The 20,591-nt window shown below is 37.5% G+C and overlaps 3 protein-coding genes and 1 long non-coding RNA gene across 8 annotated transcripts in view; 1 reads left to right on the top strand and 3 right to left on the bottom strand.

Annotated features, from left to right (window-relative positions):
- Window positions 1–6,889, bottom strand: part of LOC144649990 (uncharacterized) — a 28,877-nt gene extending 21,988 nt beyond the window's left edge. For 3 of the 5 annotated variants that reach the window (XR_013569992.1, XR_013569993.1, XM_078509618.1), the window contains exons 1-4: window positions 6,582–6,739; window positions 1,965–2,135; window positions 1,267–1,440; window positions 220–351 (exon numbers count right to left, since the gene is read on the bottom strand). Coding sequence is in view for 1 of the 5 variants with exons in the window: in XM_078509618.1 (XP_078365744.1) it covers window positions 220–351; window positions 1,267–1,440; window positions 1,965–2,114 (456 nt within the window). In the remaining 4 variants the exon portion in view is untranslated. The other 2 variants (XR_013569990.1, XR_013569991.1) reach the window with 2 other exon arrangements.
- LOC144650012 (uncharacterized) overlaps window positions 1–20,591 on the top strand; it is a 258,602-nt gene that overhangs the window by 205,489 nt on the left and 32,522 nt on the right. The window lies entirely within an intron of this gene.
- LOC144649995 (uncharacterized) lies at window positions 8,196–13,959 on the bottom strand. Its single transcript, XM_078509625.1, has 5 exons — window positions 13,778–13,959; window positions 11,794–11,901; window positions 10,974–11,150; window positions 9,875–10,009; window positions 8,196–8,596 (listed from the first exon to the last, which is right to left on the bottom strand). Exons 2-5 carry the CDS (start codon window positions 11,881–11,883, stop codon window positions 8,504–8,506), a joined length of 495 nt encoding a protein of 164 aa, XP_078365751.1. The 5' UTR covers window positions 11,884–11,901; window positions 13,778–13,959; the 3' UTR covers window positions 8,196–8,503.
- On the bottom strand, window positions 17,184–18,850 carry LOC144652723 (beta-1 adrenergic receptor-like). The gene has a single exon (XM_078512773.1). It carries the CDS (start codon window positions 18,641–18,643, stop codon window positions 17,687–17,689), a length of 957 nt encoding a protein of 318 aa, XP_078368899.1. The 5' UTR covers window positions 18,644–18,850; the 3' UTR covers window positions 17,184–17,686.

Raw genomic sequence — 20,591 nt, 5'->3', positions numbered from 1 at the left:
AAATTTTAATTTGGTGCCGAAGCTAACGGGGAAAACTGGAATCAAATTTATCCGTCCACCTTGACGTGTTTTCCTCCGTTTTAATCACCTTAGCCTCGAATCCGTGTTCTATGTCGTTCCCAGATCTTCGTACACAAGTGGTCTGGGGACGAGATTAAGCCGATTCAGAATTTTAATACTTGCCAAATGCAACTTGTTAAATGCCAAACTAAAACTCACCGCGGCAGCACGTAATTTGTCTAAGAAACTGCCTAGCCAAGAACTGATATGCTTCAAATCCTCGGCATCGTCAGCTATCAAAGAAGAACTGATCAGAAGAAGAAATGCTACTACAACGGCAAAGACCAAGACCTAAAATGAATGGAAAACGAGAATATAACAATAGAGTTGACGTGGTTTGCTTATTTTTTTAGAGGCAATGTAACACCCGGGATGGAACCTCGATTTTTGGTAGTCAAGACCATGTTAAGGTAAAATAAACTCGCTACTGTTGTGATTCGTTTTAAAAACAAAGCGCGTATGAACGTTCAGCCACTATCTAAGGGCGCGTTTGTTTGGAATCATTCCGGAATAAGAATAGTTAGAATAATGGAGTAAGCGTTCGTTTGACTGCTCTTCCTATTCCGGAATACTTGGATTTACATTCTCTGGCTATTCTGCTTCCAGGAGCAGAATAGCCGGAATATATTCCAGAATAATATTCTTGTTTCAGAATATTCCCAAACGAACGCGCCCTTAGATATTTACATCACGAAATTTATTAATAATGCGTCACGAAATAAAAACTATACACAATATAATTTGAAATGTATAGGAATTATATGAAAACAAGGCTCCGTCATTGCAATAAAAAATGGTTAATTCAAGAAATCTCTTAAATTTAATACCTCACTCATCAGTAAAAAAAAAATAACCGCAATAATGTAAACACTTCAAAGCGTAAAAATTTGATTTACCACCTCCCCAGCGTCCAGCCAGTCTACAGCGCATACCCCAACAAACCATACACTTCTCACACCCAAGTTAGTTAGGGCTAAATGGTTGGTGAGAAGCAAAAGAGGAAAGAATGATGTAAACAATCTAAAGCAAAAATAATAACCTTGTTTTATTTTAACCATTGCCTCCGCCTTAAAAAAGTTATTACTAGCAACAGGGAAGCTATCTGGTGAATGAAATTCAGCTCATTTCAGCACGAAATTGCTGGACTTGTCTGAGCAATGTGTCGGAGCTTTATATAAGATTCTAGTCGCCAGTATAGAAACCTACCGGCATATTCCAGTCGATATTGAGGTTGATCTTTGAAACCACATTGAAGGCAAACAGGAGAAACACGGCGATTACCAGTATCCATGAAAAAATGGTGACAAAAAGGAAAAACTCCATTCGACTCCCGCGATATGATGTGTCGGCAGCCAAAGCAAATGCTAGCATCAGTGTGAACTGAAAAGATTGATGGGAAAACTAAAAAATTAATAAATAATACTTCTCAGCAGAAGTTCATAAAGTATTAAGTCTACATCTAGTATTTGGGCGCGTGCAACGTCATTCGCGAGCAAGCTGTTTTTAAAATAAACTTGCACGCGCGAAGGATAAATTGCTCTGCCTGGCAAATGACTAAATTATCACTCGTAACTTCGAAAAATGAAAATTACTTTTACGTGTAAACGATCACGTTACTGAGAAGGAAATAATAATATTTTTGCATTGATGCACGGTAGAACGATATTACTTTCTGTTACTCGTTTCAAAATGTCAAATTGTATTTAATTTTTTACCTTTTTTTACGTTCAGTTAGGATTAGCCCAGTGAAAACCGTTATCAGCCACCTTAAAGAATTTCGAATGTAATCATCTAAATAAGAAAAACGAGAAAACCTTATGTTGCTTAGCAACGGTGGCGAAAGTCATTCTGACAAGTAGGAACATATTAGGTAGAACAATTATTAAGGTAAAAAAAATACATACAAATTCAACGATCTTCAATATTCCAGGAATTGATGTTATGTACGACATGGTCAGTCCTATGTCCCCTCCAGCTGCTCCACCGCCAGATTTCTCCGCGGGGGCTGGGTCGGATTGGGCTGCGGTAGTTTCTTGTTTCTCCGGATCTGACATCTTTTTTCAGTAAATGAGCCTCTAAAATGAATGTAAAAAGTGTTATTAAACAGCAAAAAAACAGTAAGAGAAGAATTTTCTCAGACCACGTCTAAGGCCCTGTTTACACTAATCCGGATACATTTGAAAACCGAGTTTTCGCAACGAAAAGGGCTAAAATGTTTTCCGTTCACACTATCGTTTTTGTATCGTTTTCGAAATGTTCACCGTCCACACTAATCCGAATAAATTCGACAACGATACGCGGCATCGGCCATAGATGAATGGCAGAACATGCGTGCATTATTTACTGGAGCCCGCGCTAAATTCAAATTAGGGAATTTTTAACAATGAAATGTTTTTGAAGTCAACGTTTTGAAAAGTCCCGTTTTCTGCCGTACACACTACATCACCTAGCCGGCGTTTTTGAATTTCTCCAGTTTGGAGACCGTTTTCAAAAAGCTCCGTTTTCGATGACCAAAAACGCCGGATTAGTGTGGACGGTTGGCTTATCTCCGGAGAAAAAAAGCTGCATTTTCAAATTTACCCGGGTTAGTGTGGACAGGGTCTAAATGACACTTTCTCTGCTAGTATAAGAAATGAACACGGTCAGATCCCGGGGTTCAGTGTGGGTAATAACAAATTGTTGCATCAACAAAAACAGCGTTTTCAACAAAATGGGGTGCTTGGCTTGACCGAATGAAGTCGCTTTACTGTTTGACATGAAGGCTGCAACAAAAACAAGCATCCTGCACTGAGAATAAATAATATATGAGGCAAATCTTCGATCGAGTTACATCCGTCTCAACAACTACAATACAGGTCACTTAACATTACGTCAAGCTACTAATGTTTACTATTTTTTGTGCGTTCTATGTTGGCCGCGGTGGAGAATGACATTTGTGTAACAGTAGCCGAAATCGGAGCCAATCAAGGCTTAGAAATAACAGAATCGGAAACAATCAGTACTAGTGTCGTACGATCCGAGAGCTGATCGACTCAACTTTGCGAATTTGTAACTATTTATAAGCTAAATCTCACTAGTCAAAGAGTTCTGTTAGCTCCTCTGTATACCGTGAGATTCATAGTGTTTCACGAATCGATGGAACGCTTCTTGCTGTTGTCTAAAGAACGGTATTTTAAATGAATCTGTAAGCTAAATCCCGCTAAATTGTGCAGGTTCTGTTTAGAGTGTGTTTCACATCAGTCACAAGATCAACTGAATCCACGATTTGGAAAATGTTTCACTCAACTCGGTTCTGGACCCTCGTTCTGCAATTCTCACGCGAAAGTACCCCCTACTTCTAACATGCACAGCTCTCTAACTGTAGCGGCGCTTGTCCACAAGACGTACCGAACAAAGATTATGAGGCACAGAGAATACGGGCGACCTTAGGTCATAACGTGAAACTGAAACAATCAATTAGGAAAACCTCTAAAGGATGAAACAAACGTTTCAGGTGAAATAAACTTACATTATTTTGCCTTATTGCGCGAGAAGTCCAATCGACAGCAATTTTTCTTTCTTTCTTTTCGACGAACAGAGAAACGGACCTTCTAAGACCTTCTACACTTAACTTGCATACACAGGCTTGCGAAATCTGATTTGTTTCAAATGACATAGTAACGTGCGTGACGGATCACCTCGAATGACCGGAAAAACGACTCCAAAGAAAAATCATGATAAATTCTCGTGCGTTAGCAGGGCCGCATTTAGGGGGGGAGGGGGGGAGGGAATTTGCCCCCGCCAGAAAAATTACATTTCTAACATAGTGCTTGATTTTGCTGGGCTATTTCTTGTAGCTATATTAAAGTTTGCCCCCACAGCGGAGTTTAGCGGAGTTGGCCCCCTCAGACAAAAAAATCCTAGGTACGGTCCTGGAGGGGCACTTAGATAAACAAGGAAATAAAAAAGAAAAAAGAAAACTAAAATTTAGTTCGAAACTCCGATAACGAAAAAAACAACAATCAATCGTCCGTTGAATGAGATGATTTTAGCATTTGTTACAAGATAAAAGATGTTTTGGAAAGTTTTTCGAATGAAGTGAGGTTGCAAGCTCTATAGGTTCTTACCACTCATCTCATCGTTAATACTTCGTTTATTAATTAACATTTAATCTTTCAAAGAGCTGCACGTTTATTATCAGCTTCTGTGAGATAAAATTAATCATGACTCAACAAGAAACCACGTAGAACAAGAAGTTTAATAATCCGAAAGAGAGTTGTTATTTGACGAATTCTCTTGGACTTGAAATTAAAGCAGAAACGTCTATCATTCTAAAAATCAAGATGGGAAGAATTGACCCTGGAAGTTTCGTACATTGTGTTGTGAATGTCACGCTACAATATAACGCAACTTTTATCTAGTGGCGAAAGGAGTTATAATTTAATTCTTTAGTGGATGAGTGAAGGTCTAAAGAGGAATAATATATTTGGGGTGAAGAGTCTAAATGTTTCAATAAGTTAGTTGTATGGTTATCAATTTTTAATTTTTTTTTGACAGTCTGAAGCCAGCAAAGTCCCCAGCAAGATAGCTTGAAAGTTATCTCAGTTCCTTCGCGCTTCGCGCTCGCTGTGTTTAAAATGGAGCTTAATATCTTACCATTCAATATCATTTTTGTTTTCTTTATGATCCTTGGATAAAAAAACGATGTAATTTCCTTGAATGTTGCACTGCGTATGATCGGTAGCGGGCCTTATTAAGGACCTTAAGAATTGGTCTTCTGCAGTATTAAGATTATAAAGCCGAGTTGGGCCTTAACTGCAAGCAAAAAATCCATTGTACGACCATAACGTAAATATCTAGATATTTCACTTCCGCATAACTGAAGTTATAAATATTGCTACTTTTTCGTTGAGCGAATTCTTCTCGAATAATATTAAGCTTTTAGAACGCTTCCAATACTATAATCCCACTTAATCCACAATATAGACTTCATTGCACATTAAATTTGTTAACTGTTTTTTAATGTGTTACTGTTAATTTAACAGTAGTTTTCCAGGGATAACTTTCGACCTCGAGGGACATGTTTTTGGATGTATCGTAAAAAATGTGTCAAAAGCGATCAGTTAATTTTTTAAAATGAAGATTTATACAAGATTCGGTCAGGTTGAGCACGCAGCTTTATATTAAATGGAGCTTATATTACCATTCATAAGCATGCATTTTTGTTTTGTTATGCTTTTGAACGCGGAACCATTATTCGCATAAAGTACAGAGTCGAGATGCTTGAATAAAAAGTGATGTTATTTCCTTGAATGTTGCTCTGCGTATGTTTTATAATTTTTATCAGGCTGAATCACGCACAAGTTGCGCATTTTCGCTTTTTTCCTTGGCGTTCTAAAATTTGCCTTGTTCGAGTTGGGATTCACTTGCTTGCAAGAACATTTTAGAGGATAAGACTTGACTTATTGCTAGAAAACTTGGCCAAAAGAGGCATTTTTCAATATTTAAAACATTTCCAAGCGTGACTTTTTCAAACTTGACGGATATTTCAAAAGCAACCAATAAGCAGCTAGCAGACATGACAAGATTGACATTTCGAGAGTCGACAAAGTGTAGTTATTTTACCCTAAGCCCTTACCGCCTTAGAACTACGCATAATAAAAATAAAATTAAAATTTGAATAGAAAGATAATAGAAATTAAAGTTGCTTTCTTAGAAGCTGCTCGAGTTGTACTTCAAATTTACTACTGTACATGTACGATGGAAGCCTCGTCTCGCGTCAATTCATTTCTAGTACTTCGCAGAATCAAATCATTTGTTCTCGATCACTGAAGCGCATGTAGAATGTACTTAGAGCGGGCATATACTTGTCAGTCCTAGCGAACAAAAGCCTGGATTTTAGCAGTTTGAGGTCTTTCAAAAGTAATTCTTAATGATTTTTTAGTCTTTTTGTACTTTAAAAACAACGTAAAAGGGTTATATGCCGAATGTTACGAAATAGACGGGAACATACATGATTTACAGGCAAAATTTTCAAAGGAAGCTAAAGGAAATTAGTATGCATAAACAACTGTGTTTTGTTATCTTTTGCATATTCAGTTATAATTATTTTTAGAAAAAAATATTCTTAACTGCCCTGGTTCGTTTTTCGCCTAAAAAAAGTTTACAGGTATAGCTTGTTTTCGAAAGCTGACCAATTTGTAGTTGGCTCAAGCCGAAGCGTCTAACAAAGATCGGAGATCGTTGACTCAATTTAAGTCTTCCTCGATCTGAAGTTACAATTGAGAGCAGACCACTCTGTGTACTATACTTTTAATACCGTTGACTGCTTAAGGCCTTCGAGAATTTCACTGAAAGCTAGCCAAGCATATGCTAGCACTTCGTTAGGTGCATGGTAACCGAAGCACAAACCGAACAAACGAAAGCAAGATAAGTCAATCGGACAAGAGCCATCAAAGCCAACGGATACGAACGCTTTGTTATTGTTGAAAACCTTAAACTATTACTCGAAAATCGCCCATATAAATGACATTTATTCTCACCTTAGATAGCTTCACTTGCTGTTGTCTTCTGGTTTGCTGTGGTAGCTAACTGTTTCGAGGCAGTAAAATAGCCTGTGCAATACAGAGGGATGGATTCAGGAAGCCAGATGTCAGTTAATACTGCTAATAATAATGTTGGCGGTCGTATGAACTGCGAGTCAACGCCTACCTAATTTAGATTAATTTTATGCAATGCTCAGTATACTTGCTAAGAGATCACTCAACCATAAGGAACAGGATAGCGAGCACCCAGTTTGTCGATCAACGTGCTTCTAACGCGGATAATTTCTAACTCTTGAAACAACAAATGCAAATTTTCGTTCGTTTTGTTTAATTTAAATTCATAAAACTGTAATATACGCAAATGAATGAGTCAAAAGCGGCCAGAATACTAAAAATTAAAAATTCAACAGCTGTTATAGATGTTGTGTTGTATAAAAACTTTTCGCTTTAGGGACGTGCGGTCGCAAAGTTCAAATGTTATTTAGCTCTTCGAAAAAAAAATTTTACCACAAAGATGAGACATTTTTCAACATTTTTAGCCTAGAAAATAATTCAGATTATTAAGTTGGATAAATTAAAGCTTTTTATGACGCCAAAATATTAACAACAGACCACAATAAGTAGGCCACAATTCCACCCTCTTTTATCAATTTAATTTTACAAAAATAATATATTTATGAAAATTCCGAACACAAAGGCTTTCCAAAAGCAAATATAATGGCGTTCTGCTTCGTTTTCAATTATTCATCTTTAACAGAGTTGATGGCAAACGACAGAAAGGTTATTCCTGCTGTTTCTTTATTCAACAAAATTATTTTCTCGTTGGATTGGAACTTATATATGGTAATGAAAACAAATGTGAGATTGATTGAATTTGTCGCAGTCAATGTGGAAAAATATTTTGTTAATTTTGTAGATGATTTAATTTGACAGTAAAATATAATTAGTTTTGAAGTAACTTGTCCCCAGGGCTTTCAATATGGCGGGGCGTTCATAATATAGGCAAGCAAGGCGTGCACAGAAATGAAATATCAATTGTTTTTCCTTCATTTCTTTTATTTTATGTTGTGAGAATTTTGTGCCAGTTCAAGAATATATCTCCTATAGGTTCTACTTGATATTTACTAACCAGTGTGAATACACCAGAATCTTCGAAAACTTCAAAACTTCAACTCTTGAGTTTTAACGAACAAGTAACACAGAGATGTTTTTTTTTTTTTGCATTAGTTTATATTAAAATTGCAGTCACAACTGCTTCGACCGATTCATTTGTTTTACTTTGTTTTGACTTTACATTCCTTTCTGTTCATTACCCCTACAGCACTGGGTTTTGAGGTCAGAAGGTTTAAAAACAAAACAGCATCATTCTGTAGTTCGCTTAGTCACGCATCATGTAACAATCGAAAAAATGAAAAGTGACTTGATTTCTTGGAAATGCCAGCTTTCTACGCTGTATGACACAAATAACAAAATTTTCCGCCTATTAAGGAAATAACATTTTCTTTGAAAAACGCAAAGGTTTTCAATGGCCACTTTTATCCAACGCCTGTAACACCCCCTGTACAAAATGATAACCAAACGATAAAAGCAACAAAAACAACTAAGCAAACCTGAACCTTGCAATTAGTTTTTATTGTAGGTTGATTTCTTTTGCGACGCAAAAAAAAATTACATCCCTTTGTTAAAAAATTCTTCTAATAAATTATGACCTGGTTGCTACTACTAACTAAAATTGACTAGTGCTAGTAGCACTGGTCAATTTTTAAACTGGAAAATAGAAGCAAAACTAACTTCAAACCGACAAAATAACTTTGACAGCTCTATCTAGTCTAAACGCAGTCACGCAGTCACTCGAACTTTCAGAGGGAAACTTTGTGTGACGATGCAAAGGGCCTAGGAGATGATCCATCGTTTCCAGTTTATTGCTCCTGCCTTCGCCTTAAGCGGCGGTACTGGAACAAGCTAACAATAATATCGATGATGAGTAACAACACAACAATAAATGCCAGGACCTGAAGAGAAAAAAAAATGCAGTTAACATTAAATGTGTCACGCAAACTCCAGGGTCATTGTTCTCATATCTGGCTGGTTGGTTGGTTACAGTTTAGCAGTAGTGATTAACCATCTTCTGCCTATCGAGTACTAGGTACGGTAAAGCTTTATTTATGCAGGGTGGCCCATTCAGCACAGGGGCCCTGCTAAATACAATTTCTAAAAATTTTAAATATCTAATAGTTTAAAATAGTTATAAAAAAAAAAACGACTTTTGAAGGGTAACACAATTACTGGTGTCCCAGTAGTTTTCATTGTGGCCCTGAATCCCTGATAGAATTGGAATTTGGAAGTGTTGGTTTTTGAGGAGGGGAGGAAAACCGGAGAACCCGGAGAAAAACCCTCGGAGCAAGGACGAGAACCAACAACAAACTCAACCCACATATGACGCCGGGTCCGGGAATCGAACCCGGGCCACATTGGTGGGAAGCGAGCGCTCTCACCACTGCGCCATCCCTGCTCCCCTATTAGCTTTTGCTCCCTGCTCCCCTATTAGCTTTTAACTCTCCCCTAAAAAGAGTTAAAAGCTAATGTTTAGTAATTGAAATAGTTATATCAGTATCTATTAAAATATGATAGAACACACATGAACACACATGAACAGTTCAGGCTTCCTGAAATTCCTTGTCTTTCTTGGATATGAGACCTATCTTGGACTAAACTTGTCGAAATAATAACTTTTCGGCACAAAAAGTACCTTTTAAGGGGCCTATGAACTTTTATTTTGAATAAGCATGGAGATTTTCCCTTTTTTTAATTCCATACAAGATACGTATCAAACTTTTTTCTTTGCTAGGCAATATCACAGGGAACCCAAACGCTCATTAGTTATTTTTTACCGGTTTTGGGGGCGATTTGAATCAGAGCGAAGGCGGTTTACGTTGCGAGTTTTAAACGGTAAATATGACGCGCCTCAAGTTTCATACTAACACCATTAACTATTAACTCTCCTCGCGGGAAGTTTTGGAGTTAATAGTTAATAATAACAGTTAAAGTAAAATTTGAGACATAATTGAGGCGCGTCGTATTGACATTGCGACAGATCGATTACCGTTTAAAACTCGCAACGTAAACCGCCTTCGCTTCTGATTCAACTCGCCCCCAAAACCGGTAAAAAAACAACAACACAGGAACGCAGGTAAATAAGAACATTTTTATTTTAAGATTATGAATAACTAATACATCGTTTGGGTTCCCTGTGATCATATCGATCATCCTAGGACGTGGATCTTACGTACCACAGCAGCGACAAGCCGATCATAGACCCAGCTTGTGAAATCACTTCCATGCCTTTCCCTGAAGTCCGCTTCACGAGCAAGAAGTCCACCGCTAGCTATGAGAAACACGGCTAGACAGCCACTGAAGATGACATCCTATAACATGACATGGCGAGAGAAATAAAAGCATTATTCAGTGTTACACCTAGAAGTCTTTTTGGAATTTTTTTCCCAGGATACTGGTAGTAACCCCTTAGTAACCCCTTTAATACTTATGTTAAATAAATCAGCCATAAGGCGGGTCTGTTCGAGATCTTTTGAAAGGCCCTATTAAATTCCTAAATCACTGTTTTTCCTACCTTTTTCTGTACTCCAAACCGTTAATTCCCAATTTTTTTATAACTTCAGTTTGATAAAAGTTCCTCTTTCGGAGTGGGCCTTCCTGCATAGTTCACTCTTGTGAATACTCCCCATTCCCCTTCTCGGGAAGGATTAATAAAGCACACTTACTGTAGTAAGTAATGTGTAATAAAATAAGAGAAAGATGACTCAGAATCGAGACGATCTTACTCGAATAAAGATGTCTTTCAAGAAAAGTAATTTGCTCATTTATTTGATAACTTTGTTCTCTTTGGTAATCAACGATTTACATATATTTTTTGTATACCGTAATGATTCCATTTAGCGCCCGGGGCGCTTATTTACTTTTGGTACCTCACGGGAGGGTGCTTATTCGAGACAGGGCGCTTATTTTAATTTTTTAGAAACAACCCAAATCTCAAAACAAAACTGTAAAAAATTTAAAATAACTAACAATAACAGAAACTGTAACAGTAACAAATTGTTGAAAGTTCAGTTACTTTTGAAAGAATTGTTCATTTTAGCAGTAAATATATACATTAACTGTACGGTGAATGTTCATAAGTTTATTTATGTATCCTGTTCCTACAAGATTAAATGCTATTCATAAGTTTATTTAGTCGACGTCGATGACTTCAGTAGGGGCAGTTATTCACAACAGGGGGCGCTTTTTGGAATAGGGGCGCTTATTGACAAAAACACATTCGAAGGGGGTGCTTATTGGAAGGAGGGCGCTAAATAGAATCATTAAGGTACTTACCAGAAGATACCAGTTAAACGTATCAAAATGTTTGTCCAACGAGAAGAGAAAGAAGACATAAAGTAAAAGTAAGAGTACAAATCCAATGAACACAGCAACGAAGAAGAACGGAAGATGAGGCGGACTGTAAAACGACCTGTAAAGCTGGCCAAATATGAAAGCCACTAGTAGGAGTATCTGTAAAGAGATTAAAACACGACAATTTGAGAAAAATCAAAATCTCCTCTGGATTACACAAGTAATGCTGACTTGAACTGGCGGGAAAATCTCGCGGTTCCTGACATGATGACGTCACAGCCCGTTCTGAAACCCGGACTCTTAAGCTTTCTTGTCTTGACTCGCAGTTATGCATTAAAGAGATGTACAAAAACCACAAAAAAGGAAAGTAGGGACACGAACAGGCAATAGTCACTCATTTCTACTAGAAAGAAATAATATAAGATGACATAGAGAGGGATGTTCTACCTTACTATGCAATATAGGTATGTGCGGATCCAGGATTTTGCACCAATAAACCACATACTTTTTTGCAGAATAGCAGTTGTATTAGAAATGCGCAGGTCATCTCGGGGGTGGGGCTAGGCACCGCCTGCACATCCCCCTGAATCCGCCCCTGTGTGGTGCCAAAAGGTATGATTTCGAGCCGTTTTGGTTTGAAATAGGCAGGGCAAAGATTTTGTCCATTTTTGTCTGAAGTAGTACGGTTTGTGAACTATGGTAGATAATTAAGTATAATTCTTCTCCAACTGTCTCATTGGAATAGAATGTTTGGCCTTTCGCCGGAGCTTAACCTTGTCTCCGGAAAACATACTGGACTTACACTTTCTATTATCTTCAGAAATCCTCGTATGGACAGTACATAGTCGCCATTGATGACAATAGTCTTATCACGTTCTGGATAACTGCTCATTGTGTGTCGTTAATAAACCTGTTGATAAAAAAATTGTTTTGGTTAAATGTTATACGTGTTAGTTACTGTGAGTTGCTGCAGTGCCGTTACCTAGCTATTTTATCCTTTACAGAAACAGTGTAAGATTCGCTACATTATGACGAGGAAAAAATGTTACAGCGCTCGTCCGCTTTCAATTTGGTTCATTCTTTATCATGATCTCACCCTTTAATAGTAAAACACAAGTGAGTCAATCGCTAGGCGCTGGAAGACCTGGAATAAGGCGATAAACCAATCAGAGCTCGTAGCAAAACCTTGCATTCGGTGCTAGGGACCGTTCATTTTTTATGAGGTAGCCAAAATAACATTCAGGTTCTGAAAATTTAAATTTTTCCGGGGGGGGAGGCACATGCCCCTGGACCCCCTTAATTTTTTGGGACCAAACGCCATCAACTCAACCCAACAGCTTATTGGTTACAAATGCAGTCAACCTATATACTAACCGGCCGCATCCACAATAAACAGTTGAGGCTGAATGTCAGCTATTTGGGGGATGTGGTTTTTGTACACTGATACATTCTTTAGTCACAAGGCTTGATAAACATGATAAATTTAAATTTCACTTGATTATTGTTTTTGTTTTTTTGCGTGGGGGTTATCGAAAAAAATATGGACTTCGAGGGGGGGTGGCAGGTAAAAACTTCCGATGAAGAAGGGGGGCATTATATATAACAATGACTCTCTATCAAGTTTTTAGGCGCTTAGAAGTAAAATAAACGTAAAGAGCATAGGGGTTGCGAAGACAGGCAATAAAATTACAAGTGCCTCTATAACATTTTTCGATTTTGACAAGCCTATCAACTCTACAGTGCGGTCATCAGGCTCAGAATCAGGCAACATGTCATTTGAGTGGTTGAGCTTTTTTGATCTAATCGCTTCAACATACTCATCTTTAGCACTCTGGCGTTTCTTCAAAATTGCCCATAAAAGCGAATTTCTTCGGAAGACATTTTTAAGAGGATTGAAGCTTGATGAAGCAAATGACTCAGGTCTGAGATGCTTTCGTAACGCATCCCCCTTGCCTGCGTTGCAGCCGTAAGTGTCACGTGTCACAGCAGTGTAGACTTTCAGTGTCGCAGGACAAATTAAACGAGGAACTTTTTCAATTCCGATACGATCGATCAGTCCTGAGAATCTACAAGAATTTAACGAAGAAAGATTCATTCTGCTGCAAATGCATGGTTGATAAGAATCAGAAATTCATGCCATTTGTTTCTTTTCAGAGTGGTCACAATATCAGCACGAAAAAAGTTAAGTAACTCTCGACTGGCGTGTACAAAATGTTGAATGACCGGCAAAACGCTGTTTTGTTTCGTGTTTTTTTTTAGCAGGACGGCTTCTCCACAAGCTTGCGTCTGTTCGTTAAATTTAAACAATTGCAACTTTGTTGTATATATCTGGTAGTTGAAAGCACAACGCGGACTGCCATCATAACAAATAATGTAGTAGTTCATGTTATAAACGAGTACTAACCAGTAACGAGTAACGAGGTCCGTTATAATAGACTGAGATCGTAGCGAAACCACAAAGTATGATCTGATACAAGAGTAAGAAAAACCAAACAGCGAATCGAATCTTATTTTGTCTACATGTTTACATCAGATGTTTTGCCGTTTAATCATATACCAAACACCCTTAAATGTTTAAATATAGGTCTACAGTAAGCATTTACACAGTTCTAGTCTTGACTTTAAGTAAGATATAAGTAAAGACCTCACTGATTTCGTGTCATTTTCGATTCTAGCCACGAAGCGTTTTCTAGAATTCCTGCTTCGTTTTGGCAAAACGTAAACAGACGCCTGCCTAGACGTTTAAGCATTCATAAAGCGAATCGAAATCCTTGACATTTTCTTACCTGTTTGTCAAAGTTCCTTTTGCGTCAAGGAAAATGTAATTACAATTCTATTTGTCCCAAAGTAGCGAAGACAATTCTTACAACACAACCTTAACACTCGGAAAAGTTGCGATTCGGTTATCGAGTTATTTCACAGCAGTGTACAATATATGCAGTTAAACATGCTAATTGTCGAAGGTTATGCATGGCGTAGCTCAATATTTGCAAGTATTTTTGAGTGATTGGTTAAAGACTTTAACCTTTGATGACAAAGGGCTCGGCGTCCTTGAAATTTGCCGCATAACTTTATTTTAATTAGTAACCATTATTTCAGTTGTACAATACACAATGGTTTCCACACAGTAAGAGAGCAGTAGGCAATAACTGTAATTCAAAAAGAACTCAGTAAGCTTAGGGGCTCTTATAATATATTAGACGATATATTTAATTGCGATACCTGCCTGTTTTGGTGATATAGGCATCTTTCAAAAAAAGGTGACCTTCCCTTGATGCATGCAGTGTTGTCTGTAAAAAATCCAGGCTTAAGGATTCCAATTTCACTGGATTCTTCTCGCTATGTCGATATTTTGAGCGGAATGTTTCTTATCGTGACGTTTGTGTCACCGGGACATAATCCGTTTGGTAATAACTCAAATTATTCAGGACTTTAATATCAATTCCTTTGTAGTGACTAATCAGTCAGCATATGATGAACATCAAGTGATCAAAAGTTTGGATGGCAATAATTTGCACCCTTTTATCATATGCTCTACATCGAATAATACCAAGTCAAAACGTCAGAGGTTAAGCACACATGTATTTCTAGGATTTACCTTAATTTTAACTGCTCGCAAGGGCTCGTTATAGTTTATTAGTATATACTAAAACAGCGGATAGCGTTTTCGGCGCGCGCAGATTGGCTGTTCAAACTCCGAATATCCTTTGCTATTCACCTCCGAGCAACGCGTGCGAGAAAAAATGTAATATTTCACAGGAATAAACTGGTCAATAACCATCTTTTCGGGCTATATTTTATCACTGTTTTGGTATATACTATAACAACTATTCACCTCAGTGTCGGTGGCAAGTGGTGCTGAATATCAACCACTTGACATCTTCACTTCGGTGAAAAGTTGTTAACTATAACGGGCTAACGGGCCAACAAATCTACAGAATCTAAACAACACAAGCTAGCATACGTCAAGTTCTAACTTGAAATCGTGAAAAGTAGCATTGTGAGATTAATTGCGTCAAAGAAAGTAAAATGGGTCACTTGTACATCAAGTTAGTTGCTTGACACTATAAATATTAATCGCCAAAAAGTATTTCAAATCAAACCGATCGGTTATTTTAAAGAAAATTCTAGCAGGAAATTTTTGCAAGAAATTTTCTTTAAAATGACTGATGTTTTTTAAAAATGGATGAAAAACCGCAGCTTGAATTTGCAAAATATTTTTGAATCTAATTTGTGTCACCTGAAAGGGCGTTTTAGAATTTTTGTTTCTTTCATTTTTGGTAAGCGCGCACACAACAACTGGACATATTCTCCCCTCTAGAGCTCTCCGTTCCACTTTGGAAGAGAATGGGCCTGATACCTAGATCTGCTTCCGAGTTACGTGTGTGGCAATAAGTAAACCGTGTGTAAATTAAGCTGCCACTACATTGACTTAATCAAAGTTTTTTATGTTGACTTTAAGCTGCCGGTTCAACTTCCCAAATCGATGAGTGCTAATGGAAAACGCTGACAAAAAATTCGGAATACATCCTTTGCCGTTTGGAAGGTGCTAAAAGCAATATCCTAAGATATTGCACTGTTTGTACAGATTGAAAAAAATTATCAAACAAGTGCGAGGATAAGATTGTTGTAGGAGTATTTAATTTCTAGCGTTCGGTTAGTTTTTCTACCAAATGAGTGTGGTGTAGTGTTGTCAAGGGTTACTTGACAGTTCCTTGAATGAAAATCAGTAAGTGTTCCCTCAGAAACCGATCTGATGTGCCGAAATTTATAAAAAAATTTCCACATGTTTTTTTTAACCATGTAGCATAAAATTTGTCGATAAATGTTGAAACGTGCGCCTCAAAACTAGTCAAATAGCCTACTTTGTAAGTCGATCTTGCCTGATGAAAGCGCAAAGTTACAACTGAAGTTATGGCTTCGCAAAGTCGGGCATTAGAAAAAGCAAGTCTGCACCCCCCCTCCCCCTCCCCCACCACCACCACCACCAAAGTATACATACGTATGTACAATTTCCCGACTCCAGCCCTGTAAAACCACATTTGCGCTATTTTTTCAAGATCAGATGACTCTATAGCTTGGCGGGAAGTTGACTTATTTTTGTATGCTCTTTTGCGCGCAATGTTGATAGAATTTCGCTACTTTTTGGGCGATATATATATATACTGATCTAAAGTTAAACAAAACATGGACGGTATATTTACGTTAAAATGCCGGTCCAGAAATAACGACTACTTCTGACTTGCGGTATTTGTAAGCAGACAAGTGTTCGAAACGAGCCAAAGTCCCATTTTAGAAGTGTAGTTTTCTTCAATAATAACAAAGAATTTACCTTTAGTATAGCTCAGAAGCTGGCTAGAATTTATTGTTTGGACTTGCTTGAGAGCGAAATTGCTTTTTATCTTATTTTATTGCAGTCAGAAGGTATAGAGACTGAAAAGTCCAAAAAGAATAAAAAATTTCGCTGGAAAAAAGCGCCTCTTACAAATGCTTTCCACGTACCACCCCTTGATTAATATTTACTTTGTATGTTATTGTTATATGTAAATAGAGACATCGATCAATTTTTTGTGGGACTAGGCTAGGTTTCAACAGCTGCCGGTACTTCGAGGTGAAGCGCTGCTTATTGAAATGCATGAATTATACTGACTTTATTCAACTGTGAAAGCCTGCTAGGTTAAAGAACAATACGATAGTTAGTTTATAGATGTTTAAGCAGTTTTATAGAGACAAAAAGGCCGAAAAAGGGCAACAACAAAACATAGTTTCAATTTCCTTGATAAAGGACAACTTATCTTTACAAAGTTTCAATTTCCTTGATAAAGGACAACTTATCTTTACAGCTAGGCAATGAAGTCGAAAATTGGTAGCTTCAGCAAAGGATTCGGCTTTAATTTCGGCTTCTCGTATCATGTAATTTCTTTGCGACTTGTCATTTTTTTTAGCCGCTGGTCAACTTCTTAAAGAGCATACCATCAAAATAATCACTAGTCATATACTACCAGCTTTTGAATTCAATTTTATAATGAGAAGTCAAATACACAAAAATCAAATAGAGCGCACTACGATATCGCTAATGTTGAAGTGTCTGATGAAAGAGTCAAGAACCAATCGACATTAAGCAAAGTCAAATAACTCTTTGCTTTTATTAGAGGTAGATAAGGTTTCAAGCAATAAAGCAATAACAAAATGTCAACAGACATAGAGTCAATTTATTTTACCTGCCGGTAAATGTACTCAAATATACATACGTTTTACAGTTAAATAATGGTCTTCAAATTTAGCCCCCAGTTCGCGTCGTTTCCCGCGGGTAAAATATTGAGATCAGCTGCACAACTTCCTAAATAGAGGGTTCTATATATAACAATGCAACTTTAAAACGAAACTGGCTGCGAATACAACTGTAGTAAATTATATACATTTAGCATGTAATACAGGCTATTCACTGAACTAAACAAACGCTCTTAGGCTTAATGTAGTTTTTATTAATTTTCTTTCGTTCGTTTCAAAACATATGCCTTAAGATAAACTGTCTTGAACAGCCCTCGTACAAAATGCTGCCTTAACGGTAAATCGAAAGAAAGATAAATAAACCAAATATATACAAGAATGGGCGTTTTTTTCGATAGGTCAAAGTCCGGTGTTTTTCAAGTACTTCGATCACTGAAACTGTTTTTTGACAAAACAACTGAAAGTTACGCAGTCTTGCAAGTGATTGTTCTTTTGTATTCTGCGCGAAACGATCGATTCATGAGCCCGTACAACACAGGGTTTATGGCTGAAGACATATAGATCGACAATCCGTAAAAGTAATAAACTTGCCTTGGAAGCATTGGCGCGCCATTGTTCATGTCGATTTGATCGATAATCAAGATGGGAAACCAACAAACTGAGAACCCAACAAGAACTGCCGCCAAAGTTTTGGTCACTTTCACCTCTTGCACGTGCGCGGTACGTTGGCTTTCTGCCTCCGAGTTGTTTCCTTGCGGGAATACAGCCCTCCGTACAGAGAGATAAATGCGACAGTACAGGCAAGACATGATGATAAACGGGGATGTGATTAAAGCCAATCCCATGCAAAGAGCGAAAATGAAATTCTGTTCCATGGCGAAAGCGCAATAGCCTTTTCCCGGGTGAAACGTGTAGCCTTCTCGCTGGTAAAACATTGGGGACAGGGTCGGGAAACTGGCTAGGCAAACCATGCCTATGGCAAATCCAATCGATTTTTTCGTCGTGAAGACCTGGCGGTACAGGCTGGGCTTAACTACACACAGGTATCTGTTCACAGAAATAACCGTCATCAACAATAGAGAAGTCGCTGCCAATGTCAGAGGGAACGACCCTTGAAATTTGCAGACTTCCTTGCTGTAAATCCATCGCCCCGATATTAGGACACCAACGGTTAGAGGCATCGTAGCAACTGACATTGTTATATCGGTCATTGAAAGCGCGAAGATGAGTATATTTGTCGGCGTGCGAAGACGGGAGTTTCGCACGATCGCCACGCACACCAAAACGTTCCCCAGAAAAGCGCAGAGGGCCACAAATGCTGTCAGAGTCGATTCTGCTACAATCACAGGAGTTGCTCGGGTCGCAAGCTCGCGGGATAAACGTGCGTTGTGAAATTTCAGCAGCTCCTCCAGCTTTGACATGGCAGAGTTCTCGAAAATTAAAGCAGGGATATAAAATAACAAACCAACTGTGTTTGTAGTAACTTGTTCTCACGGCAGGTGTAAGGTAGTTGTGTTTCTAAGCTGTCTTGTTATGGACTCTTATATAAGAAGTCACGTGACGCTTTACAACTTTCCGAAGAAACACACAGGTGTTAATGAAAACTGGTCTCTTTCCAATATTGTTACCCTCTACCAATATTACTTAATTCTTCATAAATTTCTTGGTGGTCTATCGTATTCCAAACTGTTTCTTTTTTTGGCAGGAAAGACGCTATAAAAAAGAAAAACCCTCTGGCACCCAGGATAGGGTCTTAGTTGACAATGTCTTGATTTCCTTAAGAAAAATTGGACGTTATCACTTCTTGGAAGTTTCAAGACATGTTAATGAAAATGATGTGTTGGCATTGACTTCCTAAATTTTATACTTTCCTGTTGAAATAAAACTTCCGCAATTGAAAAAAGTAGCCAATTAACTGAACCTATTTATTTTGAGTCCAAGAGTCAGGCTTCTGTCAACAAATTCAATATTTAGTTTTCCATCCTGTACTTTCTAGTCTTTGTTTGAAGTAGGCATAAAAAACCCTTACTTTGTATTGGATAATGAAGAGTCGTAATATTTGCAGAAGAACGCCTTGGAGTTAATGACATTTTCTCTGAATGCATGCAATAGGATACGCAGCAATAATTTTGATTAGGAAATTCAAAATTTTAATTGTAGAGAAAATGAAAAATATGTGAAAATATGTTTGAAGAATTTTCATTTTCCATGATCGCCATCAATTAAATTTCCTCTCTTTCTAATACAATCATCGTTACCCAGCCATTATTTATTTTAGTTAGCATAATATTCTTCCTTAGTGTAAAAATTAATTAGCCCTCGCTGTTGATTAATATTATTTTTTCCGATTCTTCAAGTGCTTTCAATTATAACCACCCTCGCAAATTTACAATTATTCCACGAAATCGCGTAGCAAGGCACTAGTGTATACCGAAATGGCTATTTGTTTATGGACAAAATTCTATAGACAACCCCTGTTTTACCTGCAAGCAATGTTATTGATTTACAAACATGTATAGAACCATATCAGCGTTAAAGGAAACATTTGTAACTGCTATTGGGCATTATCTTGTTGTGTTGTCTTAATTCCCGCGAAATTGCAAATGTTACCGGCAGAGTAACTAAACAAACACGTATAATTTAAGTTATCACTTGAAGTGTTGCAACTAATATCTTACAACAAGAACTTTTATAATTACATCGATGATACAATACTGGAAAAAAAGCTGTAACTTTATCCCTACAAGCATTACGTAACATTCAAGGACAAGTTTACAAAACGTTTCTTCTCGGTACTCATGTATACAACAATGTTTTGTTATTATGATTCTGAGAAGCTTAGAACATAAATCCGAATTATGAGAAAACTAACAACAATGGGTTGATCTTGTGGGCCAAAAAACTACAGTATCCCCTGATAAAAGAATGTGTAGTGTGAGTCATTTTTCGCGCCAAACAGATGAAGAATAGAAGTCGAAATGTCGCGATCAACAACTCAAAGCAATTCCATTGTAAGAAAAACGAATAAACCGAGTCAATAAGGCCGTTGTCTTGATAAATGTTACACATACACATATCTTTTTTGTTTAACGCATGTGATGTAGTTTTAAAAGTGCTCAATTTGTAACGAAACACGAATAACAAAATTGGGAGAAAAGTTACGCATTACGTTCTCCGAACAACAGGTCGTAAGAAACGTTTAATAAGGATAAAGTTTAGAAATACCTTCCTAAAACTTACTTCTGTCATAGTAACAAGGCTGTTATTAATCTGCAAAGAATTACCTTAACTCGTTTATGCCTCAAAAAGACTGAAATTTAAACTATCAATACATTTTAAGCTGATAGGCGGTGATCTTGAAGGCTCACC

Source organism: Oculina patagonica, chromosome 4 (assembly GCF_052425735.1).
Source record: "Oculina patagonica isolate OP01 chromosome 4, crgOcupat, whole genome shotgun sequence".
In the NCBI taxonomy this organism is placed as follows: Eukaryota; Metazoa; Cnidaria; class Anthozoa; order Scleractinia; family Oculinidae; genus Oculina; species Oculina patagonica.
Note: the sequence above shows the minus strand (reverse complement) of the source record. Positions and strands in the feature narration are given on the sequence as shown.

Excerpts from the sequence above, each read along its gene's own strand:
- LOC144649995 (XM_078509625.1), bottom strand. The coding sequence starts at position 11,883 with ATGAGCAGTTATCCAGAACGTGATAAGACTATTGTCATCAATGGCGAC. Across the intron at positions 10,010-10,973 it reads CGTTTAACTGGTATCTTCTG|GATGTCATCTTCAGTGGCTG; the intron begins GTAAGTACCTTA and ends GTCATGTTATAG. Across the intron at positions 8,597-9,874 it reads ATCGGCTTGTCGCTGCTGTG|GTCCTGGCATTTATTGTTGT; the intron begins GTACGTAAGATC and ends TTTTCTCTTCAG.
- LOC144652723 (XM_078512773.1), bottom strand. The coding sequence starts at position 18,643 with ATGTCAAAGCTGGAGGAGCTGCTGAAATTTCACAACGCACGTTTATCC.